This window comes from Myotis nattereri (genome assembly GCF_964212035.1).
Source record: "Myotis nattereri genome assembly, chromosome: 2".
Lineage (NCBI taxonomy): Eukaryota > Metazoa > Chordata > Mammalia > Chiroptera > Vespertilionidae > Myotis > Myotis nattereri.
The window spans coordinates 179,050,681-179,072,460 of record NC_138076.1 but is presented as its reverse complement, the minus strand read 5'-3'; the positions used below and the strand labels follow the sequence as shown (position 1 = coordinate 179,072,460).

The following is a 21,780-nucleotide window of genomic DNA, read 5'->3' as shown; positions in this document are numbered from 1 at the left end:
ATAAAAGAACATATACTGGTTTAAAAATATTCAAAATCTATTTTAACTGAAAAATGCCAGTTTTAACTGTAGAAAATAGTATTTACAGTTTGCTCTCCAACTATGAGGTGTATATGTGTGTTGTTTTGTATTCATATTTTTCTGTACTTGCAAATGTTCTACAGTAAATATATTCAGAATAGGAAATTGTTAATATTTTATATTTTCTGAGTTATATATACACGTCTAAAATTAATTGGAAAAGCTACAAAATGAAGGAAATGTTACTGAGAAATTTCAAGACATTTTGTCATTGATTGCCTGTCCAAAAAAAAAAAAAAAGGCCGAACCGGTTTGGCTCAGTGGATAGAGCATCGGCCTGCAGACTGAAGGGTCCCAGGTTCGATTCTGGTCAAGGGCATGTACCTGGGTTGCGGTCACATCCCCAGTAGGGGGCGTGCAGGAGGCAGCTGATCGATCTCTCTCAGCGATGTTTCTAGCTCTCTGTCCCTCTCCCTTCTTCTCTGTGAAAAATCAATAAAAATATTTTTTTAAAAGGATGCTACCTATATAGATAAATAGAACTTAAGGAAGTTTGTTTTGTGACATTTATCCAGTCATGAAACAATATTTTAGCAGAAAATATTACCACTGTTTGAGAAGTATTATATTACTTTTTCAAAATTTTAGCCCTTTTTCTCCTTGTCTGAAATTCTGAAATCTGGTGGGTACCTGATTATTATTTCAGTAAAATGGGGTGTACAATTTTCTCCCTAGATTTCTCATTTCAAATATTAGCACAGAGGGTGGAATTTTTACCTCTTATTCATGGTGTCCAGCTCTCAACATCTTAACCTGGCAGGAGAACCAAACGAGCTGTAAATCTTACCGCCCAGACCACACTTGATTATTGTACGATGGGAAAATTAAACGTGAATAAAACAGCTAGAGTATTAGGGTGTTCTTGGAAGAATAAACACAAGTTGGAAGTCTTATGTGGATAGTGCAAAGTACAGGAAGGCAATCAATCATGTAAACATCAAATGAAAGGTTGGTAAGGAAGCCATTGGAGTCTGTCAGGCGCTCCCTGCAATAAATGGCTCATTCCATTGCTTTCCCTTTCACTCAGTTTAGAAAAGTGCATTCTGTGGAATCTCTAACAGATCTCAAAATATTTTGTCAGTTCCTAGTCCTATTTAAAGACACATTTTGCACAGAATGAGCTCAAACCATTGAAGAGGATTTTTAGTTGGTATAAAATGGACACAAATTTTGTCATAGTGCATACTTACATGACTTGTTTTCCTCCTCCCACAAACAGGAAACTGTTAAGGCTGCAATAATAGAAGAGCAAAAGCGCAGTGCAAAGGCTGTGGAAGAGGCAGTAAAAAGAACACGAGATGAACTGATTGAGTACATAAAAGAACAGAAAAGGGTAAGTTTTTCCTGAAGGGTTCTGATTTGTGCTTCCATAAACAGAAGCAGGAGCGTCTATACATATTTAAAATGTCCTTTGCCGTGTAATTTGGAATATCTATCTATGATTATTTTCTGATACAATATATATTCTAATAGTTATATCTGTAGACATACATCCCATCTGTCAACAAAAAAGCAATACAATAATTTCTTGCCACCATTTTAACTTTACACATGAGTAAAGATGGTAGTTTTAGATTATTTTTAAAGTAACATTGGTTTATAACATTATATAAATTTTAGGTGTGAGATATTATAATTCAATATGTCTATATACTACGAGTTTACTACCAAAAGTCTAATTTCCATCCATGACCATAAATATGACCCCCTTTATCCATTTCACCCTCCTCCACCCCTCTTTCCCTCTAGGAACCACCAATCTGTTGTCTGCCTCTCCATTTGTCTTTGTTTTATTTTGTTTTACCTTTCTCATTCCACATAAGTGAAATCATATGGTATTTGAATTTATCTGATTTATTTTACTTAGCATAGTACCTTCAAGGTCCATCTGTGTTGATGCAAATCGCAAGACTTTATTACGGCTCAGTAGTATTCCATTGTGTATACAGTTGACCTTTGAACAGTGGTGGGGTCAGGGTCACTCAACATTCTGCACAAAAATTTGTGTATAACTTCTGATTCCCTAAAACCTAACTACTAAAATTCTATTGTTGACTGGAAGCCTTACTGATTACCTAAATAGTCAGTCAAACACATTGTGTATGTTATATGTAATTATATACTATATTCTTACAATAAAGTAAGCAAGAGAAAATAAAATGTTATCAGGAAAATCATAAAAGAAAATTCATTTATAGTATTGACTGAGAAAGATCAGTGTACAAGTGGACACAAGCAGTTCAAACCTGTGTTATTCTCAACAGTCAGTTATGACTATTACTTCTTTATCTATTAGCTCATCAGTGGACACTTAGATTGTTTCTGTATCTTGGTTATTATAAATAGTGCTGCAGGTATCATAGGGGTGCATACATCTTTTTGAATTAGTGGATTTTTTCCCCAGAAATAGAATACTTGGATCATATGGTAGTTCTTTTCTTACTCTTTTGAGGAATCTTCATAGTGTTTTCCATAGTGGCTGTACTAATTTACATTCCTACCAACAGTGTATGAGGGTTTCCTTTTTCTCACGTCTTCTCCAACACTTTTTATTTCCTGTCTTTAATGAGAGTAATTCTTACAGGTGTGAGAGGATATCTAATTGTGGTTTTGGTTTGCATTTCCCTAGTATTAGTGATGTTGAACATCTTTTCATGTGTCTGTTACATTCAGATTTTGTACCCATTTTTCAATTGGATTGTTTGTTTTGTTGTTGAGTTGTATGAATTCTTTGTATAGTTTGTATATTAACCCCTTTTCAGATGTACAATTTTCAAATATATTTTCCCATTCACTAGGTTGCCTATCATTTTGCTGATGCTTTCCTTTGCTTCTTATTTTGATGTAGTCCCATTTGTTTATTTTTGCTTATGTTTCCCTTGCTGTTGGAGTCAAATCTACAAATAACACACTAAGACTGATGTCAAGGAGCTTATCACCCATGTTTTCTTCTATGAAATACATAGAAGAAAAGTTTTTAATATATTTTTATTATTTATGATGTAAGATAGTGGTTTAATTTCATTTTTTAGCATGTGGCTATTCAGTTTTCCCAACACCATTCTTTGAAAATACTTTCCTTTCTTCATTGTATGTTATTAGATCCTTTGCTGGAAATCAGTTGTCTGTATTCGTGTGGGTCTGTAATTGTATTATTTGTGTTATAACTGTAAGCCTACTTTTGCCCATCTCATATGTTCATCTGAAATATTGTCTTGTAATTTTTCTTATGTTTTGTCTTTTTCTGGCTTTGTTATCAGGGTAATGTTGACCACATAAAATGAATAAGGAAGCATTCCCTTCTCTTCAATTTTTTGGAATAGTTGAGAAGGATTGGTATTAAATCTTCTTTGATTGCTTAGTAGAATTCACCAATCAAACTTTTGTTTTCTGGGAAAATTTTTTATTACTGTTTTAATCTGCTTACTCTAGTGATTGTTCTATTCATATTTTCTATTTCTTCATGATTCAGTGTAGGAAGGTTGTATGATTCTAAGAATTTATCTATGTTCTCTAAGTTTCCTCATTTGAAGGCTTATAGCTATTTATAGAAGTCAGCTGTGATCCTTTTATATTTCTGTAATATCTGTTGTAACTATTGTTTCTAATTTTTATTTATTAGAGCTTTCTCTCTTTTTTTTCTTAGTGAGTCTAGCTAAAGGTTGTCAATTTATTTATCTTTTCAAAACACAAGCTCTTTTATTGATTTTTTTCTATCATATTTTAGTCTCCATTTTATTTATTTCCTTTGATTTCTTCCTTGAACCAATTGTTTTTCAGTAGCATATTGTTAATCTCCATCTACTTGTGATTTTTCCAGTTCTCTTTTTGTAGTTGATTGTATTTTCAGACCATTGTCATTGGAAAAGATACTTGATACGATTTCAGTCTTCTTAAAGTTATTGAAACTTGTTTTATTTTAGCATATGGCCTTTCCTTGAGAATGTTCTGTGTGCATTTGAGAAAATTGTATATTCTGATGCTTTTTGAATAGAAAGTTCTGTATATATCTATTAAGTTCATTTGGTTTAATTTGTCATTTAAGGTTGAGGTTTCCTTTTATACTTTGTCTGGATGATGTAAATGCTATTAAAGTCCCCTCTTATTATTGTGTTGCTGTCAATTCCTCCCTTGAGGTCTTTTAATAGTTGCTTTATATATATTTCGATGCTTCTATGTTGGGTGCATTGTATTAATAAATATGTCTTCCTGATGGATTGTCACCTTTATCATTATATAATATCCATATTGGTCTTTTGTTACCTTTTTTTGGCTTGAAGTCTATTTTGTCTATGATAAGAATGTTTGTACCCACTTTCTTTTGGCTAACATAATGCTTGGAGGATCATCTTTAACCCATTCACTTTAAGCCTGTTTGTCTTTAATCCTGAAATGTGTCTCTTGAAGGCAGCATATAGTTGGGTATTGTTTTATAAACTATTCAAGCACTTTATGCCATTGTATTGTGAGTTCTAACCATTTACATGTAGGGTAATTATTGGTACAGGAAGATTTACTACTGCCATTTTCCTTTATTTTTGTCTGTCGTTTTAGTTTGGTGGTTTCCTATGATGTTTTTCCTCAGTTTTTTTCTCTTTTTTTAATGTTTTATGTCTCTGTTCTAGATGGCTTGTTTTTTTTTTTTAAGTATGGTTACCATGAGGTTTGTATAAAACATCTCAGGAAGTGATATATTCTCAGAAAACTCTTCTTTCCATATATATTCTCAACAGTTTATTTGGGATCAAGATGTACCCTTTTTATCATTTTTCTTTGAATAATTTACGGCCAGTCCTTATTTGAGCTTTGCTTTTAGACAAAAGATTATATAACAGAACAAATTCCGGTGGAAGGGTCCTGGTCAGGGTGTGTGTGGGAGGCAACCAATCGATGTGTCTCTTTCTCCATGTCTCTCCCCTTCTGTTCCACTCTCTCTAAAAAACGCAGTAGAGGAAATAAATATCCTTGGGTGAGGATTAATAATAACAACTAAAAAAGGAAACGGGATAAAATACCTGATGAAAGCACCAAATAATTACTAGACTTTACAAATATATATTTAAGACCTATATACTCTTGATTTCTGTGTTTCAAATTAATTTGGGGGTTTGGAAATTTTTCACAAAAAATAAGATATCTCAAAGCATATAAAGTAATATTTAGAAGAAACAAATGTTTTGTTTTGTTTTTATCAAATGCATAATCCCCTTATCTCTTTCTAAACTACTAAACTAAGGCAGCTCATCTCTAATTCTTCCTTTGTAAAATGGATTTCTCTTTGCATCAGAGAACACTTTTCCAGAACAAAAATTTGCCTCTCTTCTCTCCAGTTTTTTTAACTAGAGAGTCAACTTGAGATTTTCAACATTAGACACATCAACAGCCCTATAGACCATGATTCCAACTGGCCCTACATTCCAGTCTGTGCAATAATCTCCTCTTGACGTTTTCAGAGATCTTTGAAGGAAGAAATCTAATGTTGTGTTAGTTCCTGTCTTTACATGTCTTTTGTCCTTAACATTCTTGCCTTTGACATCATCTTACCCTTAACAAGTTCTCTAAAAGACTGAAATGAAGACTCTTTTTTTCCTGCATCTTTCCTTCAGTCTTTCACTTTTAATAGATAAAAAATAATGAACAAAAATGCCTAACTTTTCAAATAAATTACATTTTACCCTTCCATATGCAGTGGAATCACAGATAATCATAAAGGATAGCATACCTTTTTCTGTTTATTAGCAATCAAAAAGTTTCTTTGTTTTGTTTTGTTTTAATCCTCACCCAAGGGAATTTTTTCCATTGATTTTTTTTTTTTTTTTTTTTTTTAGAGATAGTGGAAGGAAGGGAGGGAAGGAGGGAGAAAGAAAGAGAAACATCAGTGTGACAGAGATACATCAATTGGTTGCCTTCCCCTGCTTGCTCCCCAACCAGGGCCAGGGATTGAACCTGCAACCAGGTACGTGCCCTTGACTGGTATTCGAACCAGAGACCCATCTGTCTGTGGGCTGACACCCTAACCACTGAGAAACACTGGCAAGAGCACAATTAACAAGTTTTTAATCAGTTACCCTCCTTGTGAATATTCAAATTACACTTAGAATTAGAATTAAGATTGTATTAGAATTAAAATTAGAATTGTATTGAAAAAATGTTTTACTTTTAAATGCCACTTACCAGTTTTTTCTATCAAAGAAATAGGGGTGTCACCAGTCTTTACAAATACACACTATTCATTGGGTCTACATATCTTGGAGAGATCAAAGTAGCTACCTGTATATGAATTAATTAATTGAATTATAATTTACACTGAAATTGCATCCTAAGTTTTTTTAGTAAGTTGAATACATAGTACTTGTACTGTTAGTCTAAATCAAATAATAACCAAAAATTAGTATCTAATCAAAGCATATATCAAGAACTTCTTAAATGATCAACCAAAAAAATAATTCAAATTAATAATGGTTCAATTTCAGTGATAAAAGTTCCTTTCTTATAAGTATTCTAAATGATAGGTTTTTAAAAATCCCTCTGTAAAACCTTATCTTTTATCCAGGGAAAAAAAATTACATTGAATACACAAATTTAGTATGAAATTAAAAAGCTAATATTTTGCAGCTTCTACTCTCATAAGTTTTCCATATCACTTAATGGAAAATGCACAATTCCTTAATGAATTTAGAATATAATTTTTACAATACAGAAGAAAAGTTAAACACAAAAATCTATAAAGATTTTAAAATATATTTAATTTGTCTGAGAATCACATAGGTTCCTGCAAGTGTAGTTCTTTTGGTTTCATACTCCCTTGAATATTATAGCATCTAGATAAGGTAATAAACGATAACACATGGGTCAAATATGGCTTGCTGCTTATTTTTTATAAATAAAGTTTGATTGAAATAGCCACATCCATTCATTTATGCATTGTTCTTTGGCTGGTTTCATGCTGTGATAGCAGAATGAGTAGTTGAGAGAGACCATTGGGCCCACAGCCCTTTAAAATATTTTTTTTTTAGTATGCCTCATTACAAGGAGACAATTGAAATTCCTTAGATGCTATTCTATAAAAGATTTCTCTCTTGATACTATTTGCCAGATAAGGCATTATAATATATTAAATCTAGTCATTAGTGCCGTAAACTTTATTTTAGACTGAAGGAAATTGTAGGGAAAAAACATACGATATGGGTTAAGACCACATCCCTTGACACTTCCCTAGGGAGGAAGAATTTGTGGTTCATAATGACCTATGGCCCTTGGATTAGAATGAAGTGTTTCAACCCATCCCACAAGTTTAGACTGTTATACATGAGCTTCCTATGAGAGAGGAAGTGTGAATAACATTCAGCAAGCAACAACAACTCACAGCCAAGCAGTGATTCCTAAAAAATAAAATCTCGTCCAAATGTAATAAAAGATTATTATTTTTCCTCTTAAGAACCTGAATGATGGCCTGTGTTTTCAAAATCACCTCCAGGAAAATAATCTTCATTTTAGAGGATCCTTTTAATTTAGATCTTTAGAGAGGAATGATATGTAATTACCACTTTTACTTGAAAGGTCTTATGGTCAAAGCATTATCAGAATTTCTTAATTGTAAAAGGACTCATTTAATACAATTTTGCCACAATATTCTTGAGTGTTTACATCTCAAACTATTTATTAATAGGCAATCTTTGGCCAAAATTAACTCTAGTTTCTGATCAGTTCTACAGTTACTTGAATTTAAAAAAATAACATGTCAGAATTATTTTGTCCTTTAAAATATATCTAAATACACAAGTCATTATTGCAAACAAGTTTTGTACATAGCAAATTAAGAAGATTGAATCATAATCCCAAAATTTTCTGTTGAAAACCTTTCTTTTTGTTAAGTTTGAAGTTATGTTGGTTTTCAGAAGTATTTTAAAATTAATTTTATTCTATTTTAGCATAGAGTTAAACAGTATCACCCCAGTCTGACACTTAACTTTAGTGAGTCTCTGTTCTTAATACTGTCTGTTAGGTAGAAAGAAGAAATAATTGTCATTTGTAAGAAATATGCAATAATTAAAAAATAACAATTCAGGCTTTGCACTAATATCTATCAAAATTTCTTATAAAACATTTATAAATATAACTTTCTCTTACATACTTTAAATAATTGAACTATAGAAATTATGTCTGTAGGATGGTAGGCTTACTGCATAATTGGTTAATATTCTTTTAAACTATCCTGAATACTTATGAATATCTGTTGCTCCCCATTTTTTTACTTACTTTTCAAGTATATAAACAGTTAAGAAATCAGTTGTTTGTCATTTGTGCTTTTTCAATGAATCTCTTGAAATGACTTTTATTTTGTTCTATTATCAAAATATCTTTCAATAGAAAGGAGATGGTATTATTACTAAAAGACGCTTGGTAGTTTTTAAATTTGATCTCTTTGATTTATTGTATAGTTGTTTTTCATCATATATATCTCCTCAGCAATCAGATCTTTCCTTTGAAAAAATAACAATTTGGTTTGTAACTAATAGTGTCTTGGAAACAGCATGAAAAAAATCATTTTCTAAGAGATGCGGTATGTTTCTTCTCATGTGAAAACAGAAAACCTTATTGACATTCTATTCAGTGCTGATTCATATGCACCACCATGACCTCTCTGTGCCCCTGTCTTGCTCACTCTTTAAAGGAAGGCCAATTATTTAATATATGTGAACTCTCGCCTGTAACAGAGGAAGAAGATACATCATTTATTATCACCACACTGTTTTTAAGTGAAATCCACTAGCTTATGGGTGAGTCACATGTCTGACTTAGTCTTTTACTAAATTGTCAGACTTTGACTAAATTGTTAGACTATATTTATTTTTTTAAACAAGGAATATTGTTTAAAAAATGGGTATTCAAGACCAATTTTGTCAGCACTTCTTTTCCTTCTCTGGAATTGATGTAGCAGTGTACATCTCTTCTTGTTCTTTCTCTTTTTAAAGATATTTAACCTCCTATATTAATTTCCTAGCAATTTTTCATTCATTGCTGTCATCATTGATTGGTTAAATTGAGATTCCCTGTTTGAGATTCCATAATCCTCGGTTTTATGCATAAGGTTTCAATATTCACATCGGTTTTCCCCCAAGAACTAATTTTTATCATTGCATCCCTTTATCAGAGAATTTCTGCTTAACCTCATATTAAGATCCTAAAATATTTGACAGATTGTTGGTATTTGAAAACTGTAGATTTTGTTTTTAAATTCAGATTGAAATTCTAATTTTAAGTAACGAGCTGACTCTGTCTGGCTAAACAGAAAGGGGAGTTATTTATTAGGAGTTATTTATATGGGAGAAACAGGCTTTGAAGCTCAGCTTCCAGAAGCAAAACCCAAATCATGACATAGAATAAACCTGATGAGGAAACCTCATTGCTGCTGCTTCCCCACCAACCACTAAAGAAAACTGTGGTTGTTTCTACTTCCCCACTCCTGTCACCTGTCTGTCACTCCATCTCACAACTTCTGCTTCTCCCAAAGGCCGAAGTCACTGCCACCACCCTCACCAGCAAAGACAGTCCCACATGAGTTTCACTCTTCAAATTTGGGGAAACCCTGATTGGGAGAACTTTGATCACATGCCTACCTACTAAGCACAAAAGAAGCTAAGAAAACCCTCACATGCTAGCTTGCAATGAGTAATCCCCCTGATGGGTTAAGAGTTTTCAAAAAGTGCCAAAAGAAGAAAATATGAGAAATGTATACTGCCATACATGGCCATTCAACAATATATACCTTTTGCTGATACTTAAAGGCTTAAGTACACCCTTCTTCCATTCTTAAACATAATAACAGTAACATCAACAAAAATAGTAATAAAACACTTTAACTATCTTTTATAAAACAAAACATGCTTACAGAGTGACTGGCCTGAAGTCTCTTGTGGCATCCAACTACAGAGTGTGTACTAGTAAGTGATCTGATCCTGCAACATCTGCTGTCAGAACCTTCTTGTGTCTCACTTCACATATGTCGCAGTCACTTACTATAGCTTGCTACCGAGCATGCCTGATTTAAAAGTCCGGTGAGCCTAGTCAGCGTGGCTAAGTGGTTGAGCATTGACCTGTGAACCAGGAGGTCACAGTTTGATTCCTGGTGGGGCACATGCCTAGGCTGTGGGCTCAGTCCCCAATGTGGGGTGTGCAGGAGGCAGCCTATCAATGATTTTCTCTCATCATTAATTGCTTCTCTCTCTCTCTCTCCCTCTCCCTGCCTCTCTGAGATCAATAAAAATATATTTAAAAGTCAGGTGAATCAGCTAAAACCAAGTTCTTTTTAGACAGGTCACATTTGTTTTACAGTCAAATATACAAACTCGAATAGCACTTAGTGGGATAAATGTTGCTTTTCAAAGGGACCAAAATTTCCTGTCTGATGACTTTGTTACTAAACCTTAGAGATCTCTGCTGCAATTCCTCTATCACAACTACCACAGACAACACCGCAAGCGTGTCAAACTCGCATCCCGCCAGCCGCAAGTTTGACATGCTTGTGCATCCTGATAAGTTATCAATACAATAGTTCTAACACCAATTGAATCTGTTGGTCACAAAGACCAGGTAGATGACCCGTAGCCTGGACTAACTAGGAAGCCTCTTTTTTTACTCTGGGTTTCACTCACAGCTAGAGGCTTAAGGGGCACTTCATAAGTAGGTCAAAACAGGATGGCTAAGGTGATACATGTTACCTTCAAAAAGGTCCACAGAGCACTATTGCTTCTTTCCTAGCTGCAGGAGGTGCAAGTGCAGAAAGTTACCTTTAACTTTGTAGCCATGCTCAGGATTACTGGACCCTCAGAACTTCACTAAGGAGTAGTTCCAAAATGTTCATGTGATGTATCTCACACCTTCTTGCACTCACACGGGACTCATAAATATGTTTTATGTACCTTTTCTTTACAAAAAAAATCTTGAGTACTTATTACTTCCTGCTTTCCAGGTCCTGGCGACATATGTCTTCCATGTAGTTGTCCTGTGTGATGGTGAGACAGTAATGGTCTTTGTGAAATACACTGTTGTTCAGAGCCAAATAATTTATATAACCCTGGGATAAAACAGTTTCTTGTTCTGCCTGTCATGAAAACAGTTGCTATAGGTGTTCTCCATCTCTGGGATAGAGGGGAAAAAAGCTTTTTCCAGATTAATAGTCATACACCTGGTGCTAAGAGCACTAGTAAAGAATGTACCTCTGCAACCGCAGCTGTGTTTGACATCACTGTCTGATTAATTCTCCAGCCATCTATTCTCCTTCTCCAGTGCCAGCTGTGTGTTTAGGGCCCTACTGGGCTCCATATGAGGCAGATTCGGTTAAACTCCATTCATCATTTGATTCCCACAGGCATCTTTTCTGATCACTAGTCCACAGTGGTATTCTAGAGCCCCAGTTTTAGTGTTAGTTACACAACAGTGCCCAAAAGACCCAGAATTTCCCTTTCTCCAGTACAGTTACCTTGTGTGGAAGGCCAAGTTGATAGTTTACAGTTGATACCTATGATGTCATCACAAGGACTTGCATTCTTTCCTTCACTCATAAAAAACAACAACTCTGGGTCTCTGAATTGACTTATGACTAGTAATTGGAAAAGACATTTCAAATTTTTGATGCAATGGTTCAATTCAGGCCTCCAGTTTTCAAACCTAAACCTTACAGCTTTACTACATTGGAGAATTTGCCTGCCTATATGTTTGGTCCATACGGATCATCTGATCAAGTAGCCAAAGCCAATGGTCACTGCAGATCAAAGAATTTTGATTACAGCTTAGTTCTGCTTGCAATAACAGTAACCATTTCCTCCTGCCTCGTGCATATAAGTGCTGCTACCTGACTCTGCCACCTCAGCATCCCATTATCTACATTGAAACAGCATTACCCATGAGCACTCCTGGCCTACAGAAGGTGGACAGTGTTGTTCACTGATGCTGGCTTTTCCCTCCCAGGGAACATGTTAGGGAGCAGCTCTTGACTGTGTGGTTCTTGCCTCAAAGTGAGAATTTAGGATTGTGAGCATTTCATTGTTCTAAAGATGCCCTGTGCAATTAGAAGCAACTAATGTTGTCTTTGAATTCTTCATATTGTTGTCTACATTGCTTGCCTTCTTTGGTCACTTCATTTCAGGAGACTAGAGTTAATAATCTTTACTTTGTTACTACATAAAATGGGCTGCTAGATTATACCTTTTATTTTTTTAGAAAAGGTATAATCAGCCTTTACAGAATCTGATAACTAATCAGAGATCTCTCTGATTTTCCTAAGGTTATATTGCTTTCAGCAACTTCTAGCAGCCATTTAATATCCACCAAGGTTCTTCCCTTAAGCAGCAAAGATGCCTCTGGTTAGTTGTGCAGCAGAAATGTTCATTAAAAATAAATTGAGTAGTTGACCAAATTGTTGAGACTTGGAGAACTAGGATCAAGGTTAAGCTTCCAGAAACAATACCAAAAACTACACCTCAAAATTTGCTTAAAGCTACGTCTCCCTTTGCTGCAACATTCCCATCAAGCTTTATGAGAACCCTCTGCTTAACACTGTGATGCCAACAGTCGAATGCTTCTCATCCTTATGAAGAAAACGGATGCTGTAGAGAGCCTCCTTCCTCTAATTGCTTACTTCTGATTCATTGACTGATTAGTGGATCCTTGGGAGTAGAGCAGGCTAGGTAACTCCGTGTTCTGGGTTTTACCTAGGGAACTCTTACCTCATAAGGCTAGACATTCGTCAAACCTAGAAAGGGTATCAAAAATTAGAGAATGTTACAAATGGCCACTACATACTTTGAGAATTTTTTCCTAGTTGCTATGGTTACTGTAGAAATATTTTTCCAGCTTTTTGGTCTCTTGGCTAATTCTAAAAAAAATCCTTTGAAGTTAAACTAGATGAGTTTCATTCTTACTAACGCGGGGTTTTAGCAACCACCAGGTTCATGTGTCATCTTGCAGAAATTTTGCCACTTGGACACCACTATTTCATTATTTTACAAATAATCTGAGGTTTGTGCAGTTATGCCTAAATTATGTGACACTATTTAAATGATATGCAATATTTTGGGTAGGTAAGGTTTTGTTTCCATGTATGCATGCTAAAAATAGATAATTTTAGAAGGTATATATTAATATATTTTTTAAAGTACTTGTGTTTTAGTTATTAAATTTTTGTGAGTCAATATCAGTTTGCCCCTAATAATTCAGGGATATCTTCTGTACATTGGATGTAGCACTAGTTTTTATAGAATTATGGCCACAAAGGTTAGCAAAGTAAAAAGAGCTTCAATACCTGTTTTTCTACTGAATTTGCCTAAATTAAATTTTAGTTGTCTTTTGTGTCCTTGGCACCCTCTTTGTTCTCTATATTTCACACTCTTATAAGTGGGTCTGTTTCTTCTACCCTCCTCTCCTTTTTCTTACTATCCATCCTGTTATCCATAGCATCTGCTGTTTTTGCAACTCTGATTCCAAGTGTAAGACTGAAGAAAACATTGAAAAACTAGATAGCAAAGTACTGTTTATCAAATTAAGTCATATATGTTCGGAGTCTGTAAAAGAAGAGGCTTCAGTCCTTATGACTGTTTTCACTGATCCTTTTCACTTCTGTCTTCCTTTGAGATTTTGGGTTGTTACGAAGATTACCGTTATTTAAAACCTGGTTGTTAGTCTAGAACAGTGGTCGGCAAACTCACTAGTCAACAGAGCCAAATCAACAGTACAACGATTGAAATTTCTTTTGAGAGCCAAATTTTTTTAAACTTAAACTAGATAGGTAGGTACATTGTTATTAACTTAATTAGGGTACTCCTAAGCTGGCCTTTGCTAAAAACGTCCTCATTCTGATTGAGGTATGTTCGTTGATGTCGACTCCTTCCAACTCTCCCATCCACATTCGTCTTGTATACTTGTTTCGTCTATCTCCTTTCGTTCACCCTCTCTATATGTCTACCCCCCACATCTTCTAACGCCACTTCTTCAAAATAGACTCGCCCAGGCTGAAAACCGACTTCTGCGCATGGGCCACGAAGTTTCAATCGCGCTGTACGTGCGCTCCCGCACGTGGTATTTTGTGGAAGAGCCACACTCAAGGGGCCAAAGAGCCGCATGTGGCTCGCGAGCCGCGGTTTGCCGACCACTGATCTAGAACATTGTTATACCAGTAAGTTTCAACATTAGATCTCTCCAACCCATTTGAGTCTTTTTCAAATGAAGTTTCTAATGTAGATGACTTTCTAACCATGTGATTTGAAGTACAGTATTTTAGGATAAATTCTGTATCTAGCATTCAGTGTTCATTGGGATTGAATCATTAAATAATTAATGACTTTCTTGTCACCATGATTTTTCATATTTTCATATTTGTACATGTATGATGTGATTGTTACCTTATATCAGGAACATATTTATCTCAGTTTCTTTGCCATTTTACAAGAATTTCAACGTCTGATTTTTATTCATCTGTGAAGATATTTGGCATATAAAATACCTTTGTTGTTTAATTTTTCCTTTATAGTTTAGTATACTTATTCACTTAAAATTTAGTGTGACTATAACATATTCAGCACTTTGCTTTTGTCCTCAATATTTATTCCATTCCTGTGGTTCACATTTTCCTTTTCTTATATATCATGTGCTGAAAATGAAAATATCTTGTCTGGGATGGAGTTTAGCCACTGGACTAAACAAACAAGCTCTCCTTCTGCTCTTAGTTTATTTTAGTGCTTAAATTACTGAAAAATCATGTTAATAAAAAAAGTTTTCATCTACCTTTTTTATTGTATACTTTCATAGTAAAAATATTTTCCTTTCACCTCTCCCACCAAATGCAACTTATTCACTCAGATTTCTTTTATATTTAAAACTCCCACATCAGTATTCATGAGATAGTAAAAGTAGCATGACATTCAAGAATTTTAAGTCCTTGAATTTAGTGAAAGAAATTAAGCCACTTGAACAGTTTCTATACCTCAGAAGGAATCTATGATAGGCTACCTACGGTACGTTCTTCTCACTTTAGTGGGAGAAGCAGAAGAGAGAAAACCCGAGCATGTAAACACTTGCCAGTTTCTGATTGTGTCATGTCTCTGACATCTGTCAGCCAAAGCAAGTCGCATGGCCAACCCAAGGTCAAAAGGCAGAGAGGTACATTCCACCCACCATGAGGCCAGCATGTTGCACGGTCAAATGAAATGTCAATAGAGTGGAAAAGTCTATTCCTCTCTTGGAAATAGGGAGAAAGAATGGATGAGTAGTTGCTGAACAATTATTTACTCCACCATACCACCCAATCTAAGTTAGCTACCCTATCTCCTACACCCTTACTTTAGCATATTACTACTCTGTTTTATTTTTTCTTAACACTTATCGTTATCTGAAACTGTTAATAGTTTGTTACATTTTCAATCAATCAACAAATATTATCAAATACCTAATGTGTGTTAGGTGGTACTCTACTAATAGGGATAAATCGGGAAGTAAGGCAAAAGTCCATGCTGTCTGTCTCCACTAATATATAAGCTCTGACACAGAAAGGACCTTTCCTGTTTTGTTCACTATTCTATTTTCAGTATCTAGAATAATCCTGGCACATAGCACAGGTTCAATAAAATTTGTTTCAGAAATGAAGGAATGTCATTAAACAGTTAAATAATCTAATCCATTTTCTGAGATCCCATGCTCATTAAGCAACTTTCTGTCTGTGACTTGTTTACAACCTAGGGAGTTTTTATAGTCAGTTTTGTGAACTTGAGTTACTCCAAGTCTTCTCTTGAGGGAAAGATCTATGCTTAGTATTTTGGCAAACCTGGGATTGATACCTGCACAGCTGAAAACCAATCCTTATATGTAGTGAACTCACCAAGGTAAAACCATCCTGAGAAACATCTTAAGAACTAGACACCATTGGCTAAGTATACATTTAATTCCTTGTAAATAGTACAGAATATTAAAGGTAATGCATTTTTACATGGAATATATGACACCCAATGTATTATAAGGTTCTGCTCACTTTAGATACATTATATTCTTTGCCTCAAGATTTCTACCCACAGTAGTTTTGATTATTAAATACTAGATGCCCAGTGCACAAAAATTTGTGTACTCGGGTGGGAGGGGAGGTGCCTCAGCCCAGCCTGTGCAGTCTGGGACCCCTCGGGAAATAACGACCTGCTGGCTTAGGCCTGCTCCCAGGTGGCAGAGGGCAGGCCCAATCCCTAGGTGCAGCCCCTGGTTGGGCTCAGAGCAGGGCCGATTGGGGAGTTGGGGCGCCAGCCCCTGTCATGCACAGAGGAGAAGGGCAGATCGGGAGGTTGTGATGCCACCCTCAGTCACGCTCAGGGTAGGGCCAATTGGGGGGTTGGGGCACCGCCCCCTGTCACACTCAAGGCAGGGTCAATGGGGAGGTTGCAGTGCCACCCCCTGTCACGCACAGAGCAGGGCCAATCGGGGTTGGGGCGCTGCCCCCTGACATGCACAGAGCAGGGCCCATCAGGGGGTTGGGGCACCACCCTCTATCACCCACAGAGCAGGGCCGATCAGGGGGTTGGGGCGCCGCCACTGTCACACTCAGGGCAGGGGCGATGGGGAGGTTATGGCTCTACCCTGTCACACACAGAGCAGGGCCCATGGCAGGGGGGTTGGGTTGGGGTGCCACACCCTGTCACACACAGAGCAGGGCCGATCAGGGGGTTGGGGCGCCGCACCCTGTCACACACAGAGCCACAGGGCAATCAGGGGGTTGGGGAGCTCCCCCCTATCAGGCACAGAGCAGGGCTGATCAGGGGTTTGGGGCGCCTTCCCCTGTCATGAACAGAGCAGGGCAGATAGGGAAGTTGTGGCCCCGCCCCCTGTCACACACAGAGCCACAGGGCGATCAGGGGGTTTGGGCGCTGCCCCCTGTCATGCTGATCCCGGTGCCGGAAGGCCTCTCAGCTCCGCTGATCCCGGTTCTGGGAGGCCTCGCGGCTCTGCTGATCCCAGTGCTGGGAGGCATATTACCCTTTTACTATGTAGGATAGAAGCCTGGTGCACGGGTGGGGGCTGGCTGGTTTTCCCTGAAGGGTGTCCGGGATCAGGGTGGGGGGGTCCCCACTTGGGTGCCTGGCCGGCCTGGGTGAGGGGATGATGCCTGTTTGCAGCTGGTCACACACCCTTCAGGGTGGGGGTCCCCACTGGGGTACCTGCCAGTCTGGGTGAGGGGCTGAGGGCTGTTTTCAGGCTGGCAGGTGACTGAAGCTCCCAACTGCTCCTTTTTTTCCTTTTTCTTTTTTTATTCTGGGCCAGCTTTAGCTCTGGCTCCAGCTCTGAGGCCTCTGTTGCTGAAAGCAGGTATCTGGTCTGTTTGGGTTCTATAATCAAGACACTGTATCAACTCCAGCTCTGAGATCCCGGCTCGCTGAAAGCAGGTTTCTGGGGTTTTGTTTAGCTTCTATATTTGTAACAATGTTTCAAACTGCAAGCTCAGAGGCCGGCAGCGGCAGGCGGGGAACGTTGGAGTCTTCTGTCACTGAAGCAAGCAAGCCTCATGTTAGCTTCAAGCTGCCTGGCTACCGGACGCCATCTTGGCTGGCAGTTAATTTGCATATCGCCCTGATTAGCCAATGCAAAGGGTAGCGGTCGTACGGCTAATTACCATGTTTCTCTTTTATTAAATAGGATTAGTCCTTTTCTGTTAGGTTTATACATGACAAGTACAAAGAGTCTGGTGAAGAGCTAAATTCATTTATAGATACCATTGCTACGTTTTAAGCCTTGAAAATCCATGCTACTCAATCGCTTTGGGCTTTTAAAGCTCTGTTTCAAGAACTTTGTCTTGCCTAGCCAATGTTGGTTAGTGATTGAGCATCGACCCATGAACCAAGAGATCAGTGGTTCAATTCCTGGTCAGGACACATATCCAGGTTGTGGGCTCCATCCCCAGTAGGGGGTGTGCAGGAGGCAGCCAATTGATGTTTCTCTCTCATCTATCTCTCTATACCTCTCCCTCCCTAAAATCAATAAAACATATTTTTTTTTAAAGAACTCTGTCTCAGAGCATGTATATACTATATAAAACCAAGCAAAAACTTAACAAAAGATTGTCCAAATAGATCTGTTCCATAGGGATTTGAACTGCATTATCAATAGTCAACACAGGAATGTTCCCCACCAACATCTCTGAAGCTATAATTGTTTTATTTTTACACTAAACCTATTAGTGTCTGATAGTATATGGTCTGACCAATCTCACATTTCAGACAAAACTAGACATACCAATTCTCATATATACTTTAGGTTCTTAGAATTTTTTTTCATTCTCTAGGCTATGAAAAAAATTTGATGTCATTAACATAGTCATCCAAGTTCTATATCATCACTGGCTGAAGAATATACTATAAGTAAATATAGTGGTTCATAATAAAATATGTGATTATGAAATATTTTATAGAATTGATAATGCAGCACTGTTGAAAAAGAACAAAGAAGATTTTGTACAATCTTACCAAGAAAATATTTCCCAATATTTTTATTGCCAAAAGAGTACTGAGTTCTGAGGGATAAATTTTTCTTATCCTATTCATTCATTAACAAATGCTTATTGAATACTTATATACTACTAATTATATACTATAAGCAAGGTAGACATCATTCTTACCTTCAAGGCTTATAGCCTATTAAGGATATGGGGAAAACAATAGGAGTTGCCACACCTATGACAGTGCTAGGAGACATGGGACAGGGTGCTGTAGGAGCACATGAAATGAGGACCTAAGGAAGTCCCCAGAAGGTCACAAAACCCATCTCAGTATAATGATGTCTAAGCTAAAACTTCAAGAATTATCTCTCTCTCTGTGTATCCAACACATAGGAAAGTGTATCTTTTAAACATATCCACATTCTGACCACTGTGATTTCTGTAACCACTCTCCAAGCCACTATCATCTTTTGCCTAGACCAGTGGTCAGCAAATTCATTATTCAACAGAGCCAAATATCAACAGTACAATGATTGAAATTTCTTTTGAGAGCCACATTTTTTAAACTTAAACTATATAGGTAAGTACATTGTTATTAACTTAATTAGGGTACTTAGGAAGAGCCACACTCAAGGAGCCAAAGTTTGCCGACCACAGGTCTAGACTTCAGCACAAGTGTCCTCCTGTCAGTGATGGCGAACCTTTTGAGCTCGGCATGTCAGCATTTTGAAAAACCCTAACTTAACTCTGGTGCCGTGTCACATATAGAATTTTTTTGATATTTGCAACCATGGTAAAACAAAGATTTATATTTTTGATATTTATTTTATATATTTAAATGCCATTTAACAAAGAAAAATCAACCAAAAAAGTGAGTTCGCGTGTTACCTCTGACACGCGTGTCATAGGTTCGCCATAATTGTGACCTCGCTGGTATTTTTTCTTCTACTCTTGCACTCCAAAGTTTATTCTTAACACAGTAGACAAAGTCATTTTTTGTGATTTAAGCCATATTATACCAGTCCTCTGCTAGAAGACTTGAATGGTTCCACCTTGCTCAGCGTGAAAGCCGGAGTCATTGCAGTAGGCTGTGGTGTCCCACATTATTGGCCCCCCATTTCTTCTCTCACCTCCTGGAAACACCAGTCGTAACAGTAAAATACTACTCTTTACACAGGTTTAGAGTGTCATATAATATTCAATTCAGTGTTTTTACAAATTTACTAAACTTAATCTGTGGATGAAATTGAAAAATGAGAATCACGATTTAATAAATACAGTTAAATGTACGCAGTTTCTGATTGACCTACATATTATTTTCAGGTAAATTTCTTCAGCTGTGAGAGCCATTAAAGTGAAATGTTAAACTACATAGAGAGCCAAATTGCTCTATTATGAAGTACTATGTGCCGTGCCAGCACGGCCATGGGTGAACCTGAGGAAGGGTGGTGAAGGATTAAAGAAGACAGACAAGAGAAGAAAGCTGGGGCTAGGTGGAATGCTGCCCTCTGATTAGAGAGAGAGTGCATGGCCTGCAAGCCGAGTCTTTATTTTATAACCAGATTCCACGAGGCAAAGTGAGGGTGTGGTCTAGATGTTTACAACATTCTCATGGGTTTCGAATCTACTGAATTACATGTACCTGATCAAGCTTTGTTTACTTGCTACACCTCCCACAGCCCATGTCACTTAGCCCCCTGGGACCACAGGCTCAGTCAAGCTTACAAAACTAGAGCCTTTAGCTATAATTGTGCTGGGACTTGCATGTGGCTTTGCCACGAGAGGATCGTGCCCTCTCATTAGTCTGGGGCTTGAACCTGTCCAAATGCTGTAGCTGCTCTCCACAGTACTAAATCAAGATTTTGAAATGTGATGCAGCATTATTCAATTGCATTATTCTTCCTTCTTAAAAAGTTCATATTTCATAATATGTATATCATCTATATCATAAAAGGCCTGTGGTCATCAGGCTGTAATGCGGAATGACCAAGACCGGACTCACCAGGAGGCATGTACAGATGGGCAGGGCTGCGTGATTTTGCCCGCTGGGCTTCTAGTATTAGTATAAAATGCAATATTTATAAATTAATAAATAAATATTTCTTTGGAGTACAAAGTTTCTATTTAAGCAAATGATTTTCTTCATACTTATGTCTAAGAAAAAGCACAGGTAAACATTTTTTTAAAGAGACAGTAGAGTGAGGGGAGTACTTTTACATGTTTACTTTCACATGAGAAAGTTTCACTGTCTTTTTAAAGACTAATTATTCAGTCTGCTTTCCCACTTCCTTTAGTTGGAAGACATGTTTGAAAGAAAAAATCGAGTTGTCATAATTGATTTGTACCTTAGTTGTTTCAATACTAGATATAAAGTTATTTTAATATATACCTCATTCCCTAAGACCTTTGATATAATACAAGACAATATTTATTTCATTTGTGTTGTTTTATTGTTGTAAAATTGATAGGAAAGTATAAGCTTAGAGAATACAGTAGAGAGCCAATAAGACTTAAAGCAATTCAGAGGATAACTAGATTGCTTAGGGGATAATCAAGAATAAAATAATGTTGAAAGCAGCAATGAGAGGCTTGTATTTCTCTAAAGAGGAGGTTAGACATGTAACCCATGAGTAAATTCACTAGTCAGTCATCCATATATTTATATGATATGGAAGTAATATAAAATGCAACCCTCATTTTTAAGGACTTTTGGGTGAAGACTCTAAATATATATTTTTATTTTGTAAGATAGTACATAATTATTATAATACATGACTCAGCTTATCACCTCTCTGAGCATTTAGAGAATGGAACACCAAGAGAGGCTGAACGGTAACAGGAAAGACTATGTATAGACCAGAGTTCTCCTTCTAGCATTGAAGAATCATGACACACAGTGCTGGACACCTGCATAATATAAAGTCTCGTCTTCTGCCCTTCCCTAGAGCCCAGAACTATTAAAGGCAGCACTGTACACAGTTACCAACACAACTCCTCCCTGCAACCAGCCTTAGCTCTAGCCACTGAGATGCCAAAGGGAGTATATTGAATGAGGCTTCTTAAAAAGTTGTTTTCCTGGTTCAAAGGAAGACAGTCCTTTGGCAAGTATATTTTCCTGTCCTTTCTCTTCTTTCTTATCTTGAACATAGACTGATGCCTGAAGGTGCATCAATCATCTTATGGCCAAAGTTAAAAGTGCAGTGTGTGTGTGTGTGTGTGTGTGTGCGCGCGCG

At 36.9% G+C, this 21,780-nt stretch overlaps 1 protein-coding gene across 1 annotated transcript in view; it reads left to right on the top strand.

Annotated features, from left to right (window-relative positions):
- The window catches only part of CCDC91 (coiled-coil domain containing 91), a 277,441-nt gene that overhangs the window by 226,979 nt on the left and 28,682 nt on the right, over window positions 1-21,780 (top strand). Inside the window, exon 12 of the mRNA XM_081083709.1 lies at window positions 1,301-1,414. Within this exon, the coding sequence (XP_080939835.1) occupies window positions 1,301-1,414 (114 nt within the window). The remainder of the gene's footprint in view (window positions 1-1,300; window positions 1,415-21,780) is intronic.